The following is a 27,084-nucleotide window of genomic DNA, read 5'->3' on the forward strand; positions in this document are numbered from 1 at the left end:
ATTAAAGCATTTATATGGCGAGCACACGCCCACAATTGCGGCATAACACGCTCACTGGACACTTTATTAGGTATAGTACTCCTGTGCAGTGAAGAAAGTTGAGACCAAGAGCAGCTGCCTAAGGTGTTTTTCACCTCCAGAAGTTACTGCATTAAAAAAAAATAAAAAATCAAATTAGACATGAAATATTAGAAAAAGATTTAAAAATGTGGGCGTGGTGGAAGGGAGGGATACATGTGATTCCAGGGAGCAGGTTCGCCAACATTTTTTTTATAAAATGTAATTGCACATCCACAACAGTAGGTGACAGTGGTGGTCTCATTGTCAGAGTGTGCACAGGGAAGAATTAGCTGCTCTGCAGATGTGTACTTAGAACAATTTTATAGACATCCATCCACTGATCTGAATATATGACTGGATAGCCCAAAGGCCAAGACTTTTGAAGTCGTGAGGCCACCATATTGCTCCTCCCAAGAAAGGTTTCTCGGCATACGATCCGATACATTTTACAGTATTGAAATTGGAGAACATTTGAGACAGTACTTACTTAGTAGAAAGCATGATTTATGATGTTTTCAATTTTTTAAACATAAACAAGACAAACGTAAACAAGACTTCAGACATTTTACGACTTGCCCTAAATACATGTAAGACACAAGGGTCGCAAAATGTTATAGACAAATGATACTATTTATTAACCTTGCTCTGCAAGCGGAATTCTCGCGGTATTGTGAGTTCACAAACTCCCGAGAATACATCTTGTACCGATCCCATTGAATTCCACCGATCCGAACCACAAGTGGACCAATCACAGAGATACATTGTGTTTGGGGCAGGACATGCAGCTGTGACGAAACCAGGAAGCCATGCGCCGACGCCGTGGCAAACAAACAAACCTAACATGCACGAATGGACGCTGCAATTAATTCTGTTCTCGCAGAATTACTCACCGTTTCCTGGTTGAACGTTGAACAGCGTGAGGCACTTCGAACATTTTTAGCTGGATGTTCGTGCCCCCCGGCTGCACCAACGCCCGTTCTCCCCCCATTTGACGATTGACGAGAACGAACACATTTTCATCCGTGGCCATGATTGGTCAAAAAAACATGTACAAAAGGCCACATCGTCCAATCAGCTCGAAGTATTGTACAAACTGTTCCATGTTTCCCGAGCAAATCACCGCGGAGCAGTTCCATATTGATATTGTGGAGAACTCCCTTGAGGGAATCACAATATCAATCTGGCTATTGCCAGGTTAACTATTTATAGTGACATCGGAGAGTTGGCTATGGAGGACCAAAACTGCCAAAGTAAAAAATAAATAAATAAAAGCAAAAATAATAACGGATATAAAACAATATAATTAAAAAATAAATACAAATAATTATATAAATGGAAGTAAAAACAGCAAAAATATTATATATACCTAGGTAAATAAATAAAAGTAAAAATACATATATTGAGCAAAATTAAAATACAAATATAAAAGTAATTGTGGAAATAAATGCCAAAATAAATCTAAAAATAAAATTAACTATCAATCAATAAATAAAATCGCTCTGCTCTCATATTTGTTTATTTCATGCTACAGATAATGTCAACATGAAATGTGTCATGAAATGTTATTCAAATGAGGTTTCGGTCCATAGCCGCCCTCGTGTGGCCGTTTTATGATCAGGAGCTAGAAATCAGAAATTAGAAGAATACTGTAGAAAATTGTCATTAAATTAATGTGATTCTAAGGGAAATGCTTTACTGCATTGGGATATAAATGTATTTATTTAAAATTATCTGTCATTGTTTTTTTTTTTTTTTTTTTTTATGTACTCATGGTTTCAGTACTCGGTGTCTACTCGAGTTGAGTGCTGTACTCATATTGGTAACGGTCTGAAAAACGTGATATTGAACATCCCTAATATACATACACATATACATCTATATATACGCACACACCTATATACACATACTAGTATACACAGCATGTGTGTGTATTTTTAATATCTTTTTTTTTTGGCACATAACTCACCTATGAGATACCAGTACATTGTACAGGTGTGCCTAATGTTGTGTCCAATGGTAGTATATTGTCTAGTTAGTTTTGTTTTCCCACCAAAAAGCTACATTTCCATAAATCCACGAAGAGGTGAGCAGCCCGAAGCGCAGCACCCACGCTCCATCCCTACAGGCTTAAGGACAACTTTTCCTTAGACGGGATGATTTGTTATTACTGGCTTTAATTGTTTGGATTCTAATCAATCCCAACCCCTCCCTCCTTTTTTTTTAGTGGCTGGGGAGCGTCCATAAATCATGCGGCTACATAGTTTTGTGCTTGAGCTGCTGCATCACATCTATTTGGTCGGTCAGCCATCGATCATTGGAAAATGCTCATGATTCTTCCTGGCAGGTTAAATGCTGTTTACTCTGCTTGGAAAACACTTTTTTTTTTAACGTGCAGAAAAACTGACTGTTTGCAAGTAGCCTCCACCTTTATGACGTTGCCTTTACAATGGCTGGCAACGTTGTTAACCGTGGAGTCGGGAACTAAGAAAGAGTGGTTTAATGTGATTAGCGGACGCAATGGTGGTTCATTTTGATGTTTTAGCGGAAGTATGAAATGGGCTTAGCGCTCCAAATGGGAGTCACCTTGTACAGGAGAAGCGGCAATGCCACTAAAAGCATTTCTGAGAAAGAAAAATCCTATTAAAGTGGTCAGACTGACAGACAAACATTTTTTTTTTTGCCGTTGGTTATACATTCGTATCTTGACTTAGAAATGCCCCAACTTATATGTTTGTGTGAAGTGAAGTGGAAAACATTTGGAACAATTAAGGTACTGAAATGCCCTTGCAATTGCGAAATGCACTTTTACACTTTGAGGCGTTTATGGAACAAATACAAATTGAGGACACTCAAGCAGCTGCTGTAGGTCACAACTCGATCCCAGAAACTCACAGAGTGCATATCTAAAACAAATACTACAGTACATAAAGTTACACTTTAGAAAACCTTTTTTTTTTTTTCAGTTTTTATATTTATTTTTATGTTTTTTATACAGAATAGTGGTATTTTCTTTAATGAAAACACATTTTTAAATTGAATGATATGGCATTTCAATTCATTTCAAAGTACAAAATCATTCATTCAATCAAAAAAAAAAGTCAAGGTAATGTAAATGAATCCATTCCATGATTAAACTGTCGCTATTGATGAACATTAAAAACACATGATTAGCCTCAGGATTTATATACATATTAATAGGCTTTAACCCTTTGTTAACTGTGACAGAATTATGACAACAGTTGTATATATAAAACAAAAATAAAGTAAAAATACTCTTTTGTTTCAAGAGAAATAATAAAATGAGTAAATGAAGTTATGTGCAGAGCAATAACCTTTTGTAGTTATTTGGTGAAATTTATGTATTGTTGTGTAGCGCATAATGAGTGTATTTACAGTAGCATCTGCTTGTTAAAATTAATTTGTGCACTAGTACCCCAATTATAGGCCTAAAGGAAGAGATGATTTTCAATACAATTGTGAATCCTAACTTCAAATGCATGTTACTATAAACTGCTTTTGTACCTTATTATTTATTTAGTAGGAAGGAAGGTGTTAAATATTGCCATCTCACACCCATATTGGGAATACCTGGAAGAGTTGAAAGGGTTGTTTTTGTCAAATTTTACATTATTTATTTGAGATCATTTTCTTTAAATTTATTTGATTTCATTAAATGCTAACTTTGTTGTACCTTCCATTAGTTTATTTAATTGAATCAATTATTTTATTTCAAATAATTTTATGTAATTCTACTTTTTGGGATTTTATGTTATTGCACTTTTGTTAATTATATATATTTGTATTTAATTTACTTAATGTATTAAACTATTTTTTGTATAATTTTATATAGCATAATTGTATTAAATTAATAATTAAATTAAATTAATAAATACATTAATTAATTAATTAAATTTCAGTCTCAGTTCATTTAATTGATATATAATTTTAATTAATTTGATGTAATTTATACAAAAACCTTACTCAATAATATAGCTCAGGTTTGCACCCAAAATCCCGATTCACTATCCTTGTTGACTGCAACGAATGACACGTCAGAGTCCAACAAGTCCAGCGTTTTACAAAGCCTGACATTCATTTGTTGATTGCACTGGTGGCTGCCGTTTGTACTATAACTATGTAAAAAAACAAAAACAAAAACACTCATTTTTAGTGTTAAGTGGCTTATTTTAACCAGGATCCAACATCGCATTGTGACCAAAGGTAGAATCTGCGTCGACTCCTGTACCTGTTGATTTTATAAATGATAAATAAATACTCTTTGCTGCAGACCAGCTGCATCTATTGTTAGCTAGCTAGCTAGCTAGCTAGCTGTGTGTCGGCAGCAAATTAAGCAACAAAGGGGGTTGCTACACTGCCAAGACAGGTTCACTTTCCACTTTCTTTTCCGTTCACTATTATTCCAAGTCCGAAAATTATGATTCGATGACTGTTTTTTTTTTTTTTTTTTTTAAATTGCATTTCTAATGCCTCTTTTGTTTCTGTCTTCCACAGCTCCCATCAACCCTCACCTAAGTAAGTATGAATCCTCACACGTGATCACTTGTACAAGTAATCATGCCCCTGAAACATTTCCTGCCAACTGTATATGACTGGAAAATATTATTTCACATACTAGTGATGGATAGCTGACGTAAACGGTGTCATGTGATTTGTATGTGCAAGTGTTTACTCCCCCTAATAGTAAAATGGGTGCCTTGTTTCAATAAAGTTTAAGAAACACTGCTATAGAAAATTATACCAAAATATATATATAAAATCTACCAGATCTGCATGTATCACTCACGTCCAATCCAAACGCCTGCTGGGAAAGAAAAAAAAAAGGCTCACCCACAATCAGGTGAGTACAGGTGAGAGGTCCCCGCATCCTCCTGACCTAGCTCTCGACCACTTTCCGCTTCCTCTTCCTCGGCGCGCCCACGCAACTCACCTGACTTGCGGCTGCCCACGCCGCTTAGCTCAAGGTCGTGACTCAGAAAACGGCTGTGAGCTACGTTTTAATAAATCAATGAATATTTATCAGAATCAGCCGCCCAACATGCAGAATGCTAAATAAATGCTGTCTCTGTTGAGGACACTGCCGGGCAACTCCGTGTCCTCCGGTTAGCCGTTTAGCTTTGTTTCTTTGTGCAGATTAGGCGCCGCTCCCTCAGTTGCACCTTGTGGGCTACGGTTTCCGTCAGCTCCTTAGCATGTTTTTATTAGCCTTCACGTAACTTGGCATGATATCATGATGCAACTGCTCCATGGTTAGATAAAGTTTATGAATAGAAATCTCAAAACTGGTGTGTTTTTAATAGGCAGATCAGCGTTAACCGCCATCACCAATCTCATCACATTTCCAATAAGACTTGGTTGTTTTGCTTTGTTTATTAACATTCATATCTTTTTATATATTTTTAATTAAATGAACCAACTTTAGAATTTATTAAATTTATTAATGATTAGTTTATTAACCTTATATTATTTTCGATTCTGTATTTTCTTTCCTTTCTGTGATTTTCTGTCATGTATGCACACTCGTGGCAGACAACGAAGCACTCTAAAGTAGCCATAATAGCCCGAAGCCTCCGCCCACAATCTGGTTGTCAACTTTTTAAGAACTTCTCTGTTTCTCGTTATTCCACCTTTCTATGCGCGATGTGTGTGCACTCGGGGCCAACAGTGAGGCGCTCTTAAAAGCGGACTATTTGATGTATTTTCCAGGTGCAGGCATAGCTAGCAAACTAACTGAATTACACTGTTGCGAATAAATATGTTTGTTTTTATTTTTTGTTTTTTTTGTTTAGTTTTTTTTTACAGAGGGGAGAGACAAATCCTGCTGGATGGTGAAGTGTTGTTTTAACCATGCCACCAAAAAAAAATGACAGAAAAATTGGAAAAACACATTGCCGCACCTTAATGCCGCATAGCTCTCAGTCTTTGCACATTTTTTAGCAATTAATGTGTTTGCAAACAATTTTCTTAATTTACTTAACAGGGTCTTAAAATTGCAGTATGTATCCATGATTGCCATGCACCTACATTCCTAGTACCTTAACACAATTTAAACAAGAACTGCACTTAATTTGAAGCTGTCAGCTTGTGATTGAGTACAATCCATCATGAGAAGTAATGTGGCATATTTGTGGCGCAAGAAAACAAGCCGCAGCGGCAAATCCCTCCATTGTGAGCACTTCTTCCTCAAGGAAACCCACAACGTGAGCTTGCCAATGTGGCAGTCAGCGCAAGTTCACGTCTTAATTTAGAAATCCGTTCGTTACATCGGGTGGCGTAATTAGGACTTTGCTGTTGTAGAGCCCCCTGAGACGCACGCGTAACACACTGGCCGCAGGTCTCATGAATATACAGTACACACACACACTGACTGTACGTTTTTAACTCTCGTCAGGAGAGTTCCACTGCAGCTTTGAGGAGGAGCCCATCTGCATGTTCACCCAGGATAAGAACGACGACTTTGATTGGACGCGACACAGCGCCGCCACCCGCGACACCAAGTACACGCCCAACACGGGGCCCAGCGGCGACCGCGCCGGCTCCAAGCAGGGTGAGTATGACCACGTTACCTCAAGTAGGTTTGCTGCCATTTTGTTTAGATTTTTTGAGAGCGAGAGCTCAGTATTATTCATTCGGCAGCCTTCCCGAATCAACATATCATCATAATCACACTCTTTATTTTATTTTACTTTTTTGCGTGTGAGTTTGTGCTCTTTAATTCACCTGAATCTTGTTAAAAATCCCATTGCCCTTCACCTTAACTGGATACTTCAGAGTCACACGTTGTTAAGTTGTCAGGAGACCAGAGGAAGGATCAAAGTAAAAAAAAAAAAAAAAAAAAAAAAAAGATGATGATTTTGTTTGGATTTCTAAAATTGTCACAAATCAATTATTTAATCATATCGATTGTGAGTGTGCTCACTGTCTTTTATTGTTCCTCTGCCATTCAATTAATGGTTGATAAATGCATCAGTGACTATCCCTTCTTTCCCGCATGGCATTGCAATAAATGACTGTAAAATCAAAACAAAGAAATTAAGTTCGATTTTGGATGAAACTGAATTTTACGCGCTTTAAGGAGCTCGAGAAATTTAATGCTTTTTAGGCCAAAAAAATGGTGCTCGGTCTGCTCAATTACGAAGGAAATATTAATCAAAATTAATGTGGTCACAATTGAAAGCACAATTAGGACAATCATTTGTTTTTTTTGGTACAAAACAATAAAATGTTTAACATGTAAAAAATACATTTCTTTGAAACACTATAATTATGCAAGTTCCTTTTGGACCAAACAAGGTTTATAAAATTAAGTCATTTTAAAATAAAAAAGGTGCAAATATATAAATTTAAACAACTCAATATTAGGTGCCGCATCACACATCTCAGGACAGATTCACATGGATCCCCACTTGGTTCTATCCTGATTCCTACATGACATGCAGAAATGTATACATTTGCACTTGGCGAAATATGAAATTAGCAATGACGGACATGATTAATTTAAAGGCTTTTTTTTTCTTTCAAAGATGCCACAAAAAGTGCCACTTTTTTTTTTTTTTTTTTTTTTAAGCAAGAATACAAGTTTGAATTATTTAAAAATTGAGCTGCATAATGGATGCCTCGCCCAATTTGCTCAACGCAACACAATCAAAACAGCTTGCATACCTCTCTCGCTGTGGTTACCTCGGTTACCATGCGTGGTGTTTAGCATGTGGCGCGCTCATCAGTTATTCAATAGTGGAGATGAATAGAGGATAAACAGAATGGAGGATATGAGGTTATCTGTGACGCCACTTTGAAATTCTGTGGAACTCCAGCAGCTGAAGCAGTAAATAATGCATCAGCTCTAATCACCTAATGGTCTCAAAATGTCCAGCATTTCATTACTGGCCCCCGTTCCTCTTTGAGAATAATTATATGAGATTCAGCCCGGAGAGATATTCCATTAGATTTTTGGCTGACGGGGGGAGCGGAGCTGCTCGGTAGCCTCAACTCGGCGTTGTCATGGCTGACTGTGATCGATAATGGCAGTAAACCCGCAAACCTATCCAAGAAAGGCTCTCATTAAAGAAGAGATAAGAGAAGTATTTGTCTTGAGAAGTGTAGTTTACTGTTGTGAAAGCAAAGAGATGCATGCCTGAAAAGTGATAAAGACGCCGAAAGTGAAAGGGGTAAAAAAGTCAAGCTGTGTTGTGTTGTCGTCTGAAGGTTTCTACATGTACATCGAAACATCAAGGCCGCGGAAGGAAGGGGATCAGGCGCGGCTCGTCAGTCCATTTTTTAACATCGCACCGAAGAACCCCTACGGGATCGCCAACCCGCCGGCCTACTGCTTCGGCTTCTTCTACCACATGTATGGGAAGCACATAGGTAAGATACACGCCAGTAGCCAATGTATGACAACTATATACGTAGACCCCAAAGCTAGTTTCACTTAGCAACATGGTATTTGGTGGGCATGACTATCATAAGTAGAACCAGAAAAGAAGCCAGTGTTTCCTCTAGGATTTTTTTTCAGCAGTGTGGTTAGGTGTTCTAGGGAACCGTGGCGGTGTAAACTTGACTGCTTGAGCTTCATATTGTGAACGTCTATTTAACTTGTAAAATCCATTTCAAGTTATCTCAAGCTAATAACTTAAATTGACCTCGTCTCCAGGAATTCACCTCTTTATTGTTTATTTATAATTGATAATTCGCTTTTCTGACTCTGCCCTGTCGGATGTCAACAGTTGCCTCAGTTCTTGATTATGTGCTTGACGACTGCGACCCCGAACAAGGGGGGGGATTTACTGGATGTGCGAAACGCTCGTGGCATGCAAATGAGCTACATGCGCAAGTATGTTTTCCATACCGAGCAAGATAAGTAGTATTTCCGTGGTCCAAAAAAAAAAAGCAACGAAATTTAACGGCGTGATGTCTAGGATTTAAGTGTGGTGGGCTGCCACTCCTAAATAAATGTAAAGGAAATACTGCCTTGTATAAAATGGCCATTTTAGGGTTCTTTCGCTCCTACAGATTTTGTCCTATGCAACAAAATTGAAACCTACAAGAGAGATGGACGACACCAAATTTCACTCACAATAACACTCCACATGGTCCGAACCTGAACAAAGGTTTTCAAAAGATTCGTCGGTGTCCCCTACCAGCCTAATGTATGTAATAACAAGCATCATTGCTCCTCGCACCTTAATTATCATTCGGGTGTATATACACACAATTAATGAGGAAGCGCCACAGTGAATGTTATTCACCATGTGCGAGACAACACGGAGGCCTGTAGGGGTGAATTGATGGATGAATGCACTTGAACCCGAAGCTATCTGCCACCTGCGCATCCTGCACAATAGCGTGTGCTTGTCTTTGTTGTGACGGAGCTGTTTGTTTGTTTGCGCCATGAAAGACTCGGAGTGATGGACGCCTGCCTTCTCGGAGGTGTTTTTTTTTTCTTTTTTTCATCACTTTGCGATGCACTCAAGCCAGCTGTTAAGAGGATTTTTGTGTGGCTATCCGGTTAAAGATATTTTACTGTATATCTCCTCTTTGCAACACAACATTTCAAAAGTGGGCGCTCACAACTGAGTGCATCGCCCCCCCCCCCCCCAATAGATAACAACCTTGCACGGACCATTTGAAGGTGGCAAAGCTGTCGAGGGAGCACTCTTCTGGCTTTTTGTCAGCTACTTCAGCTTCCTCCACTGGGGGCCCAATCAGCCGACCGCAAACACTGTGTTGTTTGTGTGCGTGTGTATGGATGACACTGACTCATACGCACACACACACACACAAAAACAGTTTATATAGTGGCAAGTTGAGCTCATAGCTGCAGGCAAGTTATAGACAGATGCTGGATGCTGCTGCTGGATAACAGCCGGTCCTCATAGTTGACCAGTATTGTGTATGCAGTTGCATTGGATCGCGTTTTGAAGCTTTAAATAAACTGCCCAATTGTCATTTTGCATTGACGCAGAGCCAAGAGTCAAGCGGAGTTTTGGTAAGGGGGATTAAATTGGCAACTAGGCTTTGAATTATGTAGGATTTGATCCAATTAGAGTGCATTGATACATCCCAAGCTTGGTGGAAACATGTCACGTTTTCTGCTGTTGAAACGTAAGAAATACAACAATAAACACAAGCAAGCTGTAATTGTATGATGAAATGCTTAATTGTTAAAATGTTGTCTGAAAGGAAAAATGAACAAATAAACCAAACCAAAAGAAGTTGTTGGTTTAAGATGGTCCTGCCATAATGAATCTTTGAATTTGATTAAAGGTTGTTATAGTCTGTGTTTTTCCTACAAATATTTACTAGATTTTATGACTTAACTAATACATCCCAGTAAATTCTGTAGCGTAAATTTGACTCTATTTTTACTGTGTAGCGTAGAATATTAACTAATTTTCTCCCAATAACGTGTAAATACATTTTTTTAGTTTTATTTTAAGTGTCCCAAAGACGTATTTATACGTTTTGTTTTTTATGCTAGAACATACAGAAGGCTTTGATGCAGCCTCTCAACTGCAAAGAATGGTTGCAGAAATGGTAGCTATTACACAACCGGCCAGCAGGTGGCAGCAGAGCAAAGGAGATCAATCAGGGCCATGTAGGAAAAAAAAGCTAAATTAATTACAATTTTAAATAGATTTGTGAAAACTGATGAAACTTAGCTCTCTTCTGATTCTAATTGCTGCAAAACGGAAACAGAAACATACTTTTTTTCCTGATGAAAGAAGAGACTTTAATCTTTCTTTTGATGGGTTCCATGCTTTTATAGCAATAGAACACAATATTCTGTGGGCCTTGCAAAATAGTCCAAATCCAGTCAAACAGTCGGAGCGAACAGGATTGCTTCTGTGAAAATGGCTGGGAGTGAATGAGTTAATAGACTACCACATGGTCTGATTTATGTACAAATTGGGGTTATGTCATACATTGAGGACCTCATCTGGTAGTAATTGGCAAGGTGCTGATTTGTTCCTCCATGCACATGTTGGCCAACAATCCGATTTTGATTTAATCTCCATCTGTCAACTGAAAACAGAACAAATACATTTCCAAGGACGTCACTTGTGTGCATTTCTGTGACTATTCGGGTCTCTTCATATCTGTGTTGCAACCTGCTGATGACATTCTGTGACACTCCAAGCTCAATGGCCACTTCCCACTGAGAACATCCCGTTTGAAGCCTCGCAGTGGCATGGTCTTGCTGATCAATTGTTACATGTTGTCTCGGCCTCGTGTTGCCAAAATGTGAACAGCGTGATGAAGACTGTTTGAATGTCAGTTGTAATTCCAGGAAATGTGCGGGTCGATTCGTGGATGACATTTGTGCGCTAACATTGAACACTTGGACATGTGCATTCAATTATTTGGAGAAGGTCAAATTAAGTTCAACTTTAAAGGATTTAGGTTAATTCTGACGTTTAACCCCAAAAGCCAAATATCCCTTTACTTTTGTGACTCATGTATATACAAATTTTTCTTCTTTCAGATATATATTTTTTAAAATAGATAAAATGTAGATACTTGCACTTATTTATGTAAAATATTTAAATTATTGAAACAAGCATTTGATCAGAATGCTATTTTCTTTTTCCCTTTTTCTTCTTTTTTTTTTTAATTTGCAAGTAGAATGTACACTCACAGAAATATTTGAGCCTAACTTAACTCATTCAATCCCCAAAACGTGTAAAACCGTTTGCTTAATACTTTGTCCTTCTCTCACAAAAAACGCGTTTATACATTTGTTGTTTTTTTGTTAATGCAAGAGTATAAAGAAGGCTTTGATGCAGCTTCTGACATGAAGAGGTGGCTTAAAACAACAACAACAAAAAAAACAACGTAATTATACTTTAATTCTGTGAGTCTACAGTATAACCATTCCTTTTCTCAGTTGCAAAGATTGGGTGATCTTATCATTTTATTTTTTTTTTGGCAAATACATTGCTTAAAGCAACTGGTAATATGTTAAAAACAAGATTATAAGTATTATATGCAGCAAATGCAATATATGAAGTTGTTGCTTTAAAGATTTGACTTGGCGGCTTGTGGGTCTGAACGTTTGGATGTTTCCCTCGCTTCTACGTGAGCGTCCTCCCATGATGCAGTCACTTTACGGTGTATTTTACACGAACCAATAAAAATGTAAAACCTCCCCAGAGCTTAGGGCGCGGACTAGCCGGGTTGCGAGTACAATGGCAGGGAAAGGATTGACATTATTACTGCAGCCGGTTTAAGCCAGTGAACACCTCTCATAACCGCTTGCAGCTTTGCGGAGATTACAGGTGTAATCATGCATTATGTGTCCTGTGATGGTTCAGTGGGGGGGGGAGTAGGCAACCTTTTCCCAGTTCAGTGTCGCCTGCGCCGCAGTTGGCTTGGCCTTTGTTCGCCAGTGCCAAAGCCACCAGGTGTTTTTATCAACCCACGGGACCACTACTGCTTTTAGTGTTTTGTTTTTTTTGTTTTTTTTTTTGCGCACTGATGCTGTTGGTGTTGCCAAGTTACGGACCATCACCTCTGACATTTATGGGCTTAACAAAGCAGAAAATGAAGTCTTGTCAGATCATTTTGATGCCAGTTTATGTGGAAGCCGCTCTCTGAGAGAAATTGCCGGGTTGCAAACGGGAAAGTCTTCAAAGGTTAACTCGTGGTACGACTTAAATTATTCCCGCAGGAAATAAATCTTTTATTAACTGTACTGGTAGTATTTTAAGTTATTTAAAAAAAAAAAAAAAAAAAAAAAAAAAACATCATTCAAAAGCTTAACATCCACATTTATCATGCTGATCCTGTAAAATTTCAACAAACTGTAAAAATTAAGTTTATTGTGAAACTTGAGTTTAATGTTAACTATTTACTTTTGTTTTTTAGGGTGAAATATGGCCAGATCAAACACAAGCAAGAATAAGCAGCCAGATATGGCCCAAAAAAATTAGAGGAAGGCAGAAGGAAAATCTATAGCCATTTAATATGCCGTTGGAATTGTGATAAATAAATCATTTCTTTTTCAACAAGAAACAGATTTAATTGTGTTTGCGTAGGACAAGTAGTTAGTCAGACATTCATGATTTCAAATGATGTCAACTTATTTTTTTTTTTTTTTTTTTTTTTTTTTTTTTTTTTTACACAGGAACACCCCGTATTTTAACATTACCATTGGGTTGTACAAGTGGGAAAAGTCATACATATCCATTTGTGACACGGTTAACTCTTTTACTGCCACACGTGAACTCTTCTTTCAAGGCAAAAATAATATTGTTTGCTTTTACTACATATACAATGTGGGTACTAAATGAAAGATCACATTCCATTCTTTCATTAGAAAAAAAGTATGTTTGTACCTTATTCCCTTCTTTAGTAATCACCATCAGAAAATAGGTCATTTGAGTGACATTTAGCGAAAATTGAAAAGATAAGTTGAAAACAAGCTTTTTGTGAAGGTACATTTTCTCCACAACAGTGACTTTGACACTAATATTTTTATTTAGTGACCCTCTGTGAATTAGTTTTAATGTGACAAAGGCTTTGATCATTCACGTCATCCTTGAAAACGTTCCATTTCATCACATTCCGTCATGTTTTATTGTAATTCCATATACCGGCAACCCTTTGAATAGAGATACAATGCTGCCATCTGCTGGCTATAGTTAGTGGGTGTTTTTGATTACACAGCCCATTGACTAGGCAGCGCTCCACTTAGACGTTGCACTTCCCATTGTTTAAAAAAAAAAAAAAAAAAGATTTAACATTTATGGCGGCATACATCGTGATTTTATTAACCGTTATTAAACGTTTTTGGCGGTCAAAGAGTTCATTGTTACAAAAGTGGAAAATAGATTTTTTTTTTAAATGCTATAGCAGGTGCACAGACGATGAACCACAATAGAGCAGGGGAACACTGCAGTGACTGAACTCAACTGCCGGGTTGACGTCTGCGCTCCTCTCCCTCGATAAGACGCTGGCAGCAAGCATTTGGCAGCGTTTAGCTCGCTATTCTAGAGAGACGCGAGCGCCATCACTGCCATATCCACCCTCCACCTGCTTCGCTTCCCCCAACCTTCTGCTCCACGTACAACCCACTTGGCTGACTCCTCTGCTGAGTTCCTCACCCAGCTCCCTTCTAGTTCCATGCACATTAATAATACAAGTAGACCCAAATCAAAGTGGGAGCTTTAGGAGGAAATTCCATTGAATATTTTCAAAAACACATTTTATTTCTGGCAGTTCTATTCTTCGGCCCAATAATTTATCCTTTTGAGGGTCATTTTTCTCACTCGAAAATTCTCCATATTTCATAATGGTACATAGCAAATGGAGTGCACCTATACAGCGCTTTATTTACACCATCCCAGTACCCGCAGCAAGTTTATACAGCAATGGGTGGCTACTATTCGAACTGCCAACCCTTCAGTTGCTACCTGACCTGCTCTACCAACTGAGCGGCAGTTGTAGATGTATTCATCCTAAATATGATGAAAATTTATGTTTCGTCACATGCACACAAGGCAGTCTGGAAAATTTGTTTTCCGGCGACAGTTTCACTGAGCAGTAGGATTTTTGTTAGGCACGTCTATCATGCATAGACCCGTAACGAATCGCACAAAGCTGTGGTGAAAACACACAGGAAGTTGTGGTTTGAAGGGTTAGGGTCCCTTCAAAGATGAACCAGACACATATCCAAGTATACTACATAGATGTATTTGGCGCTTTTCATTAATTCTATTCTGTGCAGTAGTGTAGCAAGGACATTGCTGGAATCAGACAATTCTTCCCAAGGTCAGAAGATAGACATCTTTAAAAAAATATCGGTGTACTTGTGGACTTATTCTGGTCTGCAAATGTTTTAGCACTGACCTCCTGTCACTGTGCCCCGGCCGTTCATCTAGACACTTGTTGCTGTGAATGTTGGGAATTCCGATTTTTAAATTTGACCTTAGGAGTATGTACAAGTGCAAGTATGGAGGTCAAGGGTCCGGCGTGAGCATATGGAGAGCTATAGGAGGGGCTGGTAGAGAGAGAAGGCAGAGAGATGAGAGCTCCTCCGGGCCCCCTGCCGAGGATGAGTAGGCCGTGACATTTCCAATTTGCTCAAATTGATCACCAGCCAGATTCTCGCTCGCCTGCCTGCCCCGCTCGTCTGTGGCAAAGCCCATGCCCGGACTGCGGTGCGTTATGATGAATGGGCTAAATGTCAAGGACGTGAAACCCGGCTCAGATCTTCCGCGGCCACGCTCCATTTAGTACTCCGCTTCTCAGGTCGGAAGAGAGGTTCGCCCCTAAACCTGGCATGATAGGTTTGTGATAACCCTTGTCCCGTAGACGTGAGCGCTCGTGACAAATGGTTCAAATACTGTCTGCACATGTAGAGTTCTGGCTTCAATTATTGGCGTCTATGAAAGACAAGGACCCCATTTTGTGACTGATCTTTGCCAAAGAGAACAGAGGCCAAGTCTGACCATCTGGGAAAAGGTTTTCTGAACAGATGAAAACAAAATAAAGCTTTTTTTTTTTTTTTAGTGTACTACAGCATTGTTTACAGCAACGAAATGGAGCAAACATGGTGGCGGATCCATACTGAGTGGAGACCGTGAATTTATTGAAGTCATGGAAACATGACGGGATTATCAAAGGTTTGAAAAGCAAAATGCACACTGGTTTCTGTGGAAGACAATAATAAACATGCACACAAGAAAGATTTCATTTGGCCCTGCAGAATCCATATCTCAAACCTTTACAAAATCCTGAGCTAAATCTGACATAGGCGTAATATAAAATCATGCATATGTTGGCAAAGGCAACGCATGGCAAAAGAAGAAATACATTTCTTATAGGGCTTTATAGATTGCTTGTAAACCTGCACATGCACTTGGCGAATGAGGTTCTTTTCAATCCCTTTGCTGAGTTCACGGCTGATCTCTATACTGTATATTGAACAGGGGGAAAAATGAAGAGCGATGCCAACTGGTTGGGTGACATCATTACTGTTCAGGGTCTACAAACAGGCACTGTTTTGTTCTTTGTGATTTATTTTAACAGTCAAGTTGGGTCAAGTTGTACCATTCAGTTTGAGTACAACATTTAATTTGATAAGAGTTTTATTAAGAGTGGAATTTAAAAGTGCCACTTCAACAGTCGACAGTGGCAGTACAAGGGAAAATGTCCACCTTCTGAAATGAATTTTGGTCGTTTCAGTTTCTTTTTTTATTGTGATCTCTAATCTTATTCTGGTGATAAAAATAGACATTTTGGATGTTGTTAGATTGAAGGTGTCGTACTCGCATATCATTATCCTACGCTAATGTACTAAAGTAATCGATAAATTAGTGGTCTCTGCTGCGTTGCGACTGGAATTCCAAGTAAGGGGCTCTCTTTAAATTAATTGTGCATAAAAAATAAATAAATAAATAAAGGAATTTTAAATTAACTCAAAATTAACGCACTAATTTTGACATCCCTAAAGTAAACACTGAAAAACAATTACTGGCCTTAAATTTAATAACAAAAATCGAATAAAAATAGAGTGCAGCGGTAACTGAGCATGCCTTCTTGTGCCAACTAGTTTATTGCGTTCCATTCATAACCTCGAAACTGCTTATGTCCACACTGTCATAAACCCCGGTCCCCTGTACTATGTCGCTGTGTCGCTATGAAATTTTTAGATGCTATTTGGGGGTCGTGTGGTTGACTCAATTTGTGGCTTGGCGGCGCTCCAGGTCGCAACATTGCTGATGAGAGGCGAGTAAGCAAGGCTCCAAAAGAAACTCCTCCATCGTTAGCTGGCGGCTGGCTTACCTGAGATTAGGGTCACGCTTCATTTCGCTAGGCGCACATCAAAGTTGGCCCGTGGTGCCCGCGCCGCGTGCCTTGATGGGATTAAGCCTGTGGCAAAGCGCAGAGTGGAGGTTTGACCTCAACACCAGCCAGGAAGGAAGCCTTCTGTTAGCAAGGACGGTGTTACCTCGTCTTGCCTTGTATCATTTTGCATTTGCTGGATCTGGTCCTCACTTGGGACTGCAATAGAGATCCTGTGGTCACGTGACTTTTTCTGAACACCCGATGGCAGGAAATGATTGGCACCGTGTTAATTAATGGGTTCCGAAGTTGTTGAGGGTGAAAACTAGCGTTTATCCATCAACTCTCCGTCCAAGCACATTAACAGTTACTTTGATGAAAAGGACATGATAAACATGCACGAGGTGGACATGTTTAGATTGCCGATGAAGTGTCAGGAGTGCTTTTTTCCAACTCGGCGACGCTGCTAGTGGAATTAGCTCCTCCCTTGCCGGTGAGCTCTTTCAAATGTGATCATACTAAGGCTTGACAAGTTTGTAAATCTGGATTTATTTACCTTTTATGTGTGCTCAAAATGCCATCAGAGTTAGCGGTTTGACTCAAGTGTTGTGGTGTTATTTAGGTACATTAGCAACCTAGCTGCTAAATCGGCTGCCGCCATTTATGCCGTAAAAAATCTTCTTTATGGTGTTGGTCAGTTATTAAATTCAATTGTAATATCTATTAAACCGTAGCAGCACAAATGAATGGAACAGATTATTTCCCCCACATTTTGCATGTGCAAACAGTTAGCATCTGCTTATTCAGCCACCATGTACATACAGAGTGCAATATCGGCTACTACTGCTTCTTCTTATGGTAGCCTCGAGCATGATCTTTTTTTTTTGCCTCTTCTCGTTTTGGCAGCTGGTCCACAACAGCTGTCAATCATTGTTCAAGTGTGCTGTTTGCTATTTACGCAAAGTGGCACATGCGTTTTCTATCATGCCTAAATGACTGTGCTAACGATTTTGGGATGCGTGACGTCAACGTCAGGATCTCCATAGGCAGAGCGGACGGACACAATACCATAAACATACCATAACGGGTTTAATACATTACACCTAAAAACTTAGCTCCTCTCAAACATATAAAGCTTCCCTCCCAGAGTACCTAAGGTGACCAGACGTCCTGGATTTAGGGGACAGGACCGTCATGTTTTTGAACATTGTGTCCATACAAATGCTCATTAATGCACCAAACAGACTAGTACATTTTGTAATTTATTTAATTTGACGCACCAAAACCAGAACAGCCACGTCAACTCAATTTCCAGGGAATACTTTTTTTTTTTTTTTTTTTTTTTTTTTTTTAAATTAAAGTATTATGCAGTGCAATAACACTGGGACCAAGCAAAAAAGGTTGGATATTATTTAGTGCAGTTGAACTGTCAACCATGATAGCATTTAGCACTAGCTAAAGTAGTAGCCACCTATAACCAGATTGACTAGCAATTACATTTGCTATAAATATTTCCTGGTGATATGTATATTTGATTTTCGGTTTTTAATTTTGAAAATCTGGTCACATTAGGAGTAACAGTTCAATATTATACGTCCTCCTTCCTTCCAATTATTCTACACTACTACTTTCCTATTGAAACAGGACTTTGGGGCCTAATTGTTGGGGTGTTTTGGAATAAACACAAAAGAAAAGGAGATTACTGTACATTTTTCTCCTTCAGAGTTTGTCTTAGCCTGAATGAATCTCACAATGTAACTCCACCGACATAGCGGTGAGTTCAAAGAAAACGCAAGTCAGCGCACATAGGAAGTGAAAACAGCAGGTGAAGTTGTGTACGGAAGCTCACCTCCCACCGGGAAGATAGCTGCGATGAAAGAACAATACCTAACGTACAGTAGAACTTTCTCACGTTCCGCCGGCATTCCGCTCTCCCCATCTACTTCTCCGAGACAAAAGTCAACGAGCGCAATCTGTGCGTTTTGAGCGCGGGGTGATGCGGTTGCACCCAGTGTCGTCATTGCCGGTTTCACATCAAAGCCCGGCGCCAGACAAGAGGTCTCACTGAGGAGAGACGAGTTCAGGCAGTGTCTTAACCAGACAATATTTTTTTTTTCATCCTGTCTGAGTCACAGGAATCTGTTCCGATAATGCACATCACGACCTCAGCGACAGACTTCAGTAGCTGACAATCACATGAACTTGTGAAACTCTAAACATGCCGGCTTGTGTCAGAGCATGCCTGACTGAGTGACATTTCGCGGGTCCGTTTTCGAAAGCCAGCGACGATAGTGAGCTTTTGGCTGTCGTCTTACAACAAGAGTCGCAAAGTCAGATTGTGTCAAACAGTTTACATCGTAATTCAAAGTTTAAGGTTTTTTATTTATTTATTATTATTTCGCTCTCTAAGAAGAATGTGTCTTTGAGCCAGAGACACCAGTATACACAAAAATAAATAATTGTACATCAAAATCATACATATACGCCACATACATCCCCATCAATGTATTCCGCATACAGTTGGTTCTTCATGTTGATTGACTTTTAATTGAGATATCGTCATTTTACTCAATAAGTCTGGACCCATTTCATTGTACATTTTAGTGGGAGAAGCAACCATTATTTGCACATTTTTGCTGTTTTTGTCCGGGTTTACCGGCCAAGCCCTGACACGAATATCAATAAAACAATCATAATTGTAAATAAAACAGTTGCAAGGGTTCACTGCCAAGTAACTAGCAGTACGAGGTCAGCAGGTCTCAGCTAATTGGAGCTAACATTTTCACATGATGGGCATGTGTCACCAGCAGTGCAAGAAAAGTTTTTTTTATTTTCAAGCTCTTTTTAAATACTACTTTTAACATTGTGATAATTTCATGAGGTGGGGAATAATTTATGTGAGCACCGAGAGCCCCGACTTAAAAATGTATCACTTGGCGGGACTTGAGTTTGACCTTCTCGACTGGGCTTTGAATGTCGGATGAAGCGCCAGTATGAATTGGAAATGCGTGCGTGACAAAGGTGACTATCTGAGGAAAATGAAAATGCATAAAAGGGTCCTAAAAGGTCTGAAAGGTCAGTAAGCGCCGCTGAAGAATGTTACGGTGTCGTTAACGAGCCTATAAGCCATATCATTGTCTAGTCTGGATTTAACAGCTCTGGATTTTTTTTTTTTTTGCAACGATGAGTTGTAATAGAAATCTGCTTAAAACTCCTGTTGTGGGTCAAATATACCAATTTAAAATTGTTATTCTTCCAACAAACTAATCGCTTAATAAACGCCAAAGTATTGTAAAATAATTTACTCAAATGGTCTGGCAGTAATTCAAACTTTATTGTTGAAAGCCTCAAGGGACCAAAAAAAAATAAGTTATTTTATTTATGTTATATATATATATATATATATATATATATATATATTTATTTTTTTCCCAGAATTTTATTCTGCCAAATATAATCTGCAACCAGCCCTAATTTTTGGTGCGCCAAAGAAATAAACAGGAATATTAACTGTTGCAATATTAAGTACTAAATTGACGCATTGTTCATGATGTGAAAATTATTATTATTATTATTATTATTATTATTATTATTATTATTATTATTTATTTATTTATTTTTAATCTATCCCCCCACAGGGACACTAAACGCCTTAGTGAAGCAAAAGGGCCTGACCAGCTCAGATGGGCCAGTGTGGTCGCTAAGCGGTAACCAAGGGGAGCGCTGGAAGCAGGCCAAAGTCAGCGTCCATCCGACGGCATCGTTTCAGGTAAGAACTTTTCGATTTTGTTTACATCTATTTCTGACATTTTAGTAAAAGTGTTTCACACAACATTTTGTCATAACAGTTCGATATAATTTCAGTGATGTCATTGAAAAATAACTGGAGCATGAACATGCAGTACCCAGGCTGAATTTAGCTCCTCCCCATTATACAAAGTACAAAGGTGGATCACGTCAACAGACTTCATTGACAGCAATTACTACTTTCCTATTAGCCACGGTTTTGTTGCTATCTTGAAAAGCACAAAAAGCACGACTCGTGAGTTTTTCAGCTACTCGCTGGGATAAGTTCCACACTAATTGGTGAATTTGCATATGTGGGGGATGGAATTGATGGATGAATTAGGGTTGTGCATCCATCCATTCATCCATCCATTTTCTGAACCACTTGCTCCTCACTAGGGTCGTGGGGGGTGCTGGAGCCTATCCCAACTGGCTATGGGCACTAGGACTACATATATGATTACATATTCTATTCCGATGCAGTTTAAAAAAAAAAACATTGTCAACATTGTTAAAATGTCTAATACTATAGAATGCACATATTTGAGTTCAAATTTTCAGTGATTAATTGAAATTGTTTATTTAAACAACACTTTTATGATAATTTATAGCAAGTAAATTCCAATGCATTGTTTATACAAGGAAACCATACTACTTTATTTAAAAAAATAATTTTAAAATAACAAATTTTATACATTTTGTTTGGTCCGAAAGGAACTTACATAATTCTCAAATTTTTGTCTTATTTTTTCGCTTAAACATTTTCTTGTTTTGCACCAAAATAAAAGATCACTTGAATAATCGGGATTTTAATTATTTCCAAAATAATCGTATTTTTCATTATCGAGCAGCCCTAGGATCAATGCCGTTGTATTGAAGAGGCAATAATTTATTTTTTTGGCATGCAGGAGCTTCACCTAAATTATGGCAATATCAAACCGTGTTCATGGTTCTTCGTCACTTTTATGAAAACAAAATAATTTTTGTGCTTCTACCTTTTGGCAGACACAAAGACACGTTGCGTTACATTTCAGTTCCACCCTTGAATCTTTCCAGGTGGTACTCGAGGGAATCCGAGGACCAGGCATTGAGGGAGACATCGCCATCGATGATGTCACGTTGGAGGAAGGGGAGTGTCGAGACCCGCCGCCCAGTGAGTAGCGCCGCCATTTTGGGACAGAGAAAAAACACAAAAAAACATCTCGGACTATATAAATACCAATCATAGACATTTGCCAGACTTCAGAAAATGAAAATGAAATGGTCGCTGTAGCAACAGTGTTGTAATCATATGAAGGACAGCCGTGAAAGCACAAGAGCGAAGGGACAGTAATTGGACAGTATGAACAAATGGAGGTTAAAAAAAAAAAAAAAAAAAGGCACAGAAAACGGTCTGAAATTGAAGAGGTAATCTGGGGCAGGCAGAAGTGATGGCGTTCCTTTGATTGAATCTTGCTTCCTTCTGCTCCAAGGAGCTTTTCTCTCCAGAAACATCTCAACCTCACATGTCCCTTTAACAATTCATGAAAAATCAGGCTACTCGTCTCTTTTCATCATTGTGGGAGGAATCAGTTTGCAATTTTTAGTCGATGCGACGTATTTATTTTATGATCTATCATTATTGAAGGTATTTTTTATGAATTCACTCTGGCGCTGCGAGGAGTGGTCGTCGGCCCTCAGGACACGCGGCGACGACGCCATGAATTATAAAATTCAATCTGGCGCGATGAATCTTACATGACTCCGAGTGAGGTAAAGGAGGAGAACGTTTGAGGAATTGGTAATGTGGTCTGACGGAACGTGACTTATGGCTGATGCCGTTAATCAAGGATAGTTTGGCGCGACCTCACAGGGTTCATCCTGCCCAAAGGGGATCGTTGCAAGATCAATGTCGCCCGTGCTCGAAATGCCAAACTCGATTAGAAGCGCATTCCAAGCGAAGCTTTTGTTTTGCTTGCAGGTTGTCAAACCATAAAAACATAATTATGGCTTCTTAGGAGGTCGTTAAATGTTTAGACATAGGGCTTGTTTTGCCTAAATCAGGGGTCTGTAACCTGTGGCTCTGGGGCCACATGGGGCTTTTAGTTCCTCTCCTGTGGATCAACGAAAAAAGAAAAATTGTAAAAATTATTATTTTTTCATTTATTTTTATTTTCTAGATCAAATATTATTTAAATTAATTAATTATTTCGATTTTTTTTTAAATGTATAGTTAAATATTCAAAAAATGTATAGTTAAATATTCGAAAAAATGTCAGTCAAAAGCTTAAATTGTCAGAAATAAAATTACCTAAAAAATGTAAAAAAAAAAATGACCAAAAAGAGGAAAAGAACATTACCATAAGATGTCCATTAAATTGCCAAAAATATCTAAGAATTCATTGTTAATGGCAGAAAAGAAAGCGTTCAAAAAGTATAAAATGTCCAATAAAAAAAGGCCCCCAAAAATTACGATATAATGTACACAAAATTGCCCAAAAAGTTAATTTTTTTTTTTAATGGCACAAAAGAAAATGTTTAAAAAGTAAACATAAAATGTCCAAAAACAAAAGAAAAAGTCCTGAAAATTACCATAAAATGTCCACAAAATTGTCAAAAAAAAGTTAGAAATTTATTTGCAAAAGGCAAGAAATAAAATTCAAAAAGTAACTACAAAGTGTCCAAAAACAAAAGAAGAAATCCTTAAAATTACCATAAAAGGTCGACAAAATTAAAAAAAAAAAAATAGAAAAATTATTTACAAAGACAGGAAAGAAAATGTTAAAAAAGTAAACATAAAATGTGAACAAAATTGCGAAAAAGTATTTATTTATTTTTTTTAAAGTCAGAAAAGAAAATGTTTAAAATGTAACCATAAAGTGTCCAAAAACAAATGAAGAAATCCTGAAAATTACCAAAAAAGGTCCACAAAATTGTCAGTTAGAAAATTTATTTGTAAAAAGGTAGGAAACAAAATATTTAAAATATGTCCAAAAACAAAAAAGAAATACCAAAAATTACCATAAAATGTCCACAAAATTGCCAAAAATGTCAGAAAATTGATAGCAAAAAGGGCAGGGGAAAAAAAATGTCAAAAAGTAGTCATAAAATGAGGGACAGAAAATTTGTGTAATATGTCCATAAAATTGCCAAAAATGTCCGAAATTTGACAGAAAGGTAGAAAAGTCAACAAATGTATAAAAACAAAGTACGATAAATGTAGTGAAGAGCCTCTGATCAAAACTAACTACACTGTTATATCACAATATGACAGAATTCTAAATGTTATTTTTGACCTTCCAGACCTCAGTGCCATCGCTCAGTCCACTTCCCTGCATATATGGCTGCTGTGCGTCACCGTGGTGGTGACCCTCCTGGAGGGTCAGAGGTGACCCTTCTGGCCGTCGTCTCAGAGGCCGACCTTCAGACCTGCCGTCTGTGAGCTGTACCCTCGGCATCCCGTCACCAAAGATTCACGCATCCCGAAAGCGGCGACGGTCCCCACCCCCACAACCCCGGCGGACCGCATCGGGGACACAAATGAAGACACTAAACTGTGATTTAAAAAAAAAAAAAATCAGAAGAAAAAGTAATAATAAAGATGTGCTAAGTTTTTGGAGACAAAAAAAAAAGACTTCGATAGTGCAACACTCCTCGTGCGGGACTCTTGATGAGCACAAAGGGTGAACTTTGACCTTGCATCGAAGGAGGGGCAATTTGTAAAGCACAAGAACAATTTTATGAAGTTATATGAAGAAAAAAATATATATATATCTTTGCAAGGCAGCAGAATATAAATGCTGCTGACATTTTGAAGGAGGAAATTGAATCAGACCTTTCTCTGTGTATCTTTATCTTCATTTCCCTCGCACCAGATGCCAATCGCTTGTTGTTGTTTTTTTTCCCCACCAGCCTCGTTTTTGTTCTTTTATCTGCTTGGTGCTGTTCTGAAGAAAATCAAGACCTCTGGCAATGTTTTGTTTTGTCTGCTTTAAGACTCCCATACCCCCCCCCCAAATCCCCCATGGCTGCCTATGTACTTTTTACACTGTGCCCACCAGTCCAAGTGGCCAACCGATGGTACGATGGCAGAACAAAAAGGAAAATCGGCGGAAAGAGAGGGCGGCGGCAAAAAAAAAGAGAAAAAAAAAGCAAAGGTCGACAAGTCCGGGACGTGATTGATGACGGGACGACGGTCCGATGAGCGAGGCCTGACAGAGTGGAGTGGGTCCGCCAGAGACAAAAGAAGAAGCCACTTTTCTTTCTGCCATGAATCAAAGTGCCTTCAAGATTACAAACGCGGAATCTCGAGCCCGGCTGTCGCGCAACATCGAACGCGCGCGTCCATGCTACGTGGGATGGGCTATTTTCTACACGCGTCTCTCTTTGCCCCCTTCCAACCCACCACACAAGTGCTGACGGGGCATCGTAGGCCAAGGACCATTTGCTAGACCACAGGATTGGAAACTAGAAAAGAAAACGCAGGCTCTGGATATTTTTCAACGGATGAAGACACTTGTTGGATTGACTACCCAACTGAGGTAGCTTTTTTTTTTTCTTTTTTTTTTCTTAAATAATCAAAAACGAGAGGGCAAACCACTCCTCTCTGCCGCCATTTCTACAACAACACAACCAGAAAACAAAAGATATGAATAATAATGATGATGATAATAATAATAATGTTGATAATAGTCCTGATATTTTATTACTCCAGCGAGAATGTTTCTCTGCTTTTACACAAACTGTGAAGATTTGACTGTGGACGATCTACCTGAGACCATAACCTTAACCAGCGGGGGTTTTTAAGAAATGTATTGTAAAAACTAAACAAAAAAGAAAAAAAACAAAACAACGAAAATGAGAAATTTTCTGTTCATCGTTGTTTATGACAAATGCTTTGAGGACTTGTCTTGTTTTTGTTTTGTTTTTTTTCCTCCCTTCTGTTTTTCGTCTCCCTTGCATTTCGAAAGTATCCAAGCGGGTGGAAGCGTTACGAATGATGCCGATCGTGTACGTTATATAACTTGTAAATGTTGAAGAATCTCTTTGGCAGAGTTTTATGATCAGTGTTTTATGTTGGCATCAGGGAAGCACAACATTTCAATTTATTTATAGTTCTCCGCACAAACCAGAATTTACTAGGATGTCATGCAAAAAAAGTTTTGCAATTATTTAAAAATTGCCTCTCTTTTTTTGTTTATAAAATTGGTCAGGCTAGAGTACCGAACCTCATTTTGTTTGACTCGGGTCCTATGGCGGCACACTTTCCTAAATTTGTCGTCATAAATTGCTATTCACCCACGCTAATGAAGACAAACACATCTCAGTAAGCAATCAAATGAAAAAAAATAGTAACTTAGAGTGATTACTACAGAAAATTTGTGCTCCTTTTGTAATCTCAAAACATGCTGGGAAACCGAGGACCTCCTATACTCACTTTCCTGACGCCAATTTCCTACGAAATTCTTGCTCGAGAAGCTGAATGGCTCCAGGGTGGCCGACTGTACGCAGATGAAGCCCGAATTTGCTGATTCATAGTGTGACAGGAACCTGATACGATGATAAACATGCTGAGCAAAACAGGGCAGAATGATGGGCATCCTGCTGTTATTATTTAAGACAATTCATTCCTGTGTTTATACTCCCACCAGGCCCCGCTCATAATGAATGTATGCAGTAGCTTTTGTTTGCATTATTTTATCGGGAGAAACTTTCCACATACAGAAGTTGGTCTAACTTTGCCGGCGGTAGCTCATTGCTAATCAACTGTCACTTTATAGTCAGAAAGAGCCAAAGTTTCCCTGGAAGTGTTGATCAGCTTGCTGTTCCTTTTACAGCCAACCTCAGACGAAAATTTCAAGTGGAAATCAACAGCACCTGGGGTTTCACATTACAAATTCTCTTTTGGTATTGTTTGATATTAAGCATTTCTTGACAATAATATGTTATGTGTGACCTCACTAGTCTAGACATTTGTGTAATATGAGTTATGCAGCAAAATCCAGCCTCTTTTACCTATGTCACGGGGCGGCCATTTTGCCACTTGCTGTCGACTGAAGATGACATCACAGTTGTTCAGGTCTCAGGTCACGACCAATCACAGCTCACGTGTTTTCTGAAGCTGAGCTGTGATTGGTTGTTACCTGAGACCTGAACAACTGTGATGTCATTTTCATTCGACAGCAAGTGGCAAAATGGCCGCCTGATGATATTGATCAAAACTGCTGGATTTTGCTGCTTAACTCATATGATAGCTTTGGACCGTCAACACAAAATATTGTGTTGTAGCTACAATTAGCCAGTAAGTCACAATGAAGATATTCATCTTGACGCGATTCCGTTGCAAATGCGTTAGACGACGTACTGCCAAAAACACATCGCTCGAATACAAATACACGTACCGTTACACGCCTGGTCCCCACTGTGCTAAAGCTCCTAATATACCTCTTAATT

The 27,084-nt window shown here is 38.7% G+C and overlaps 1 protein-coding gene across 4 annotated transcripts in view; it reads left to right on the forward strand.

Annotated features, from left to right (window-relative positions):
* The window catches only part of LOC144010285 (MAM domain-containing glycosylphosphatidylinositol anchor protein 2), a 205,230-nt gene extending 178,507 nt beyond the window's left edge, over positions 1-26,723 (forward strand). For all 4 annotated transcript variants that reach the window (XM_077510538.1, XM_077510537.1, XM_077510539.1 and 1 more), the window contains 6 exons: positions 4,573-4,593; positions 6,470-6,625; positions 8,284-8,445; positions 20,505-20,635; positions 21,709-21,805; positions 23,935-26,723. In XM_077510538.1, coding sequence (XP_077366664.1) covers positions 4,573-4,593; positions 6,470-6,625; positions 8,284-8,445; positions 20,505-20,635; positions 21,709-21,805; positions 23,935-24,023 — 656 coding nt within the window. In that variant the 3' untranslated portion in view covers positions 24,024-26,723. The remainder of the gene's footprint in view (positions 1-4,572; positions 4,594-6,469; positions 6,626-8,283; positions 8,446-20,504; positions 20,636-21,708; positions 21,806-23,934) is intronic.
* The last annotated feature ends 361 nt before the right edge of the window (positions 26,724-27,084 follow it).

Source organism: Festucalex cinctus, chromosome 21 (genome assembly GCF_051991245.1).
Source record: "Festucalex cinctus isolate MCC-2025b chromosome 21, RoL_Fcin_1.0, whole genome shotgun sequence".
Taxonomy (NCBI): Eukaryota; Metazoa; Chordata; class Actinopteri; order Syngnathiformes; family Syngnathidae; genus Festucalex; species Festucalex cinctus.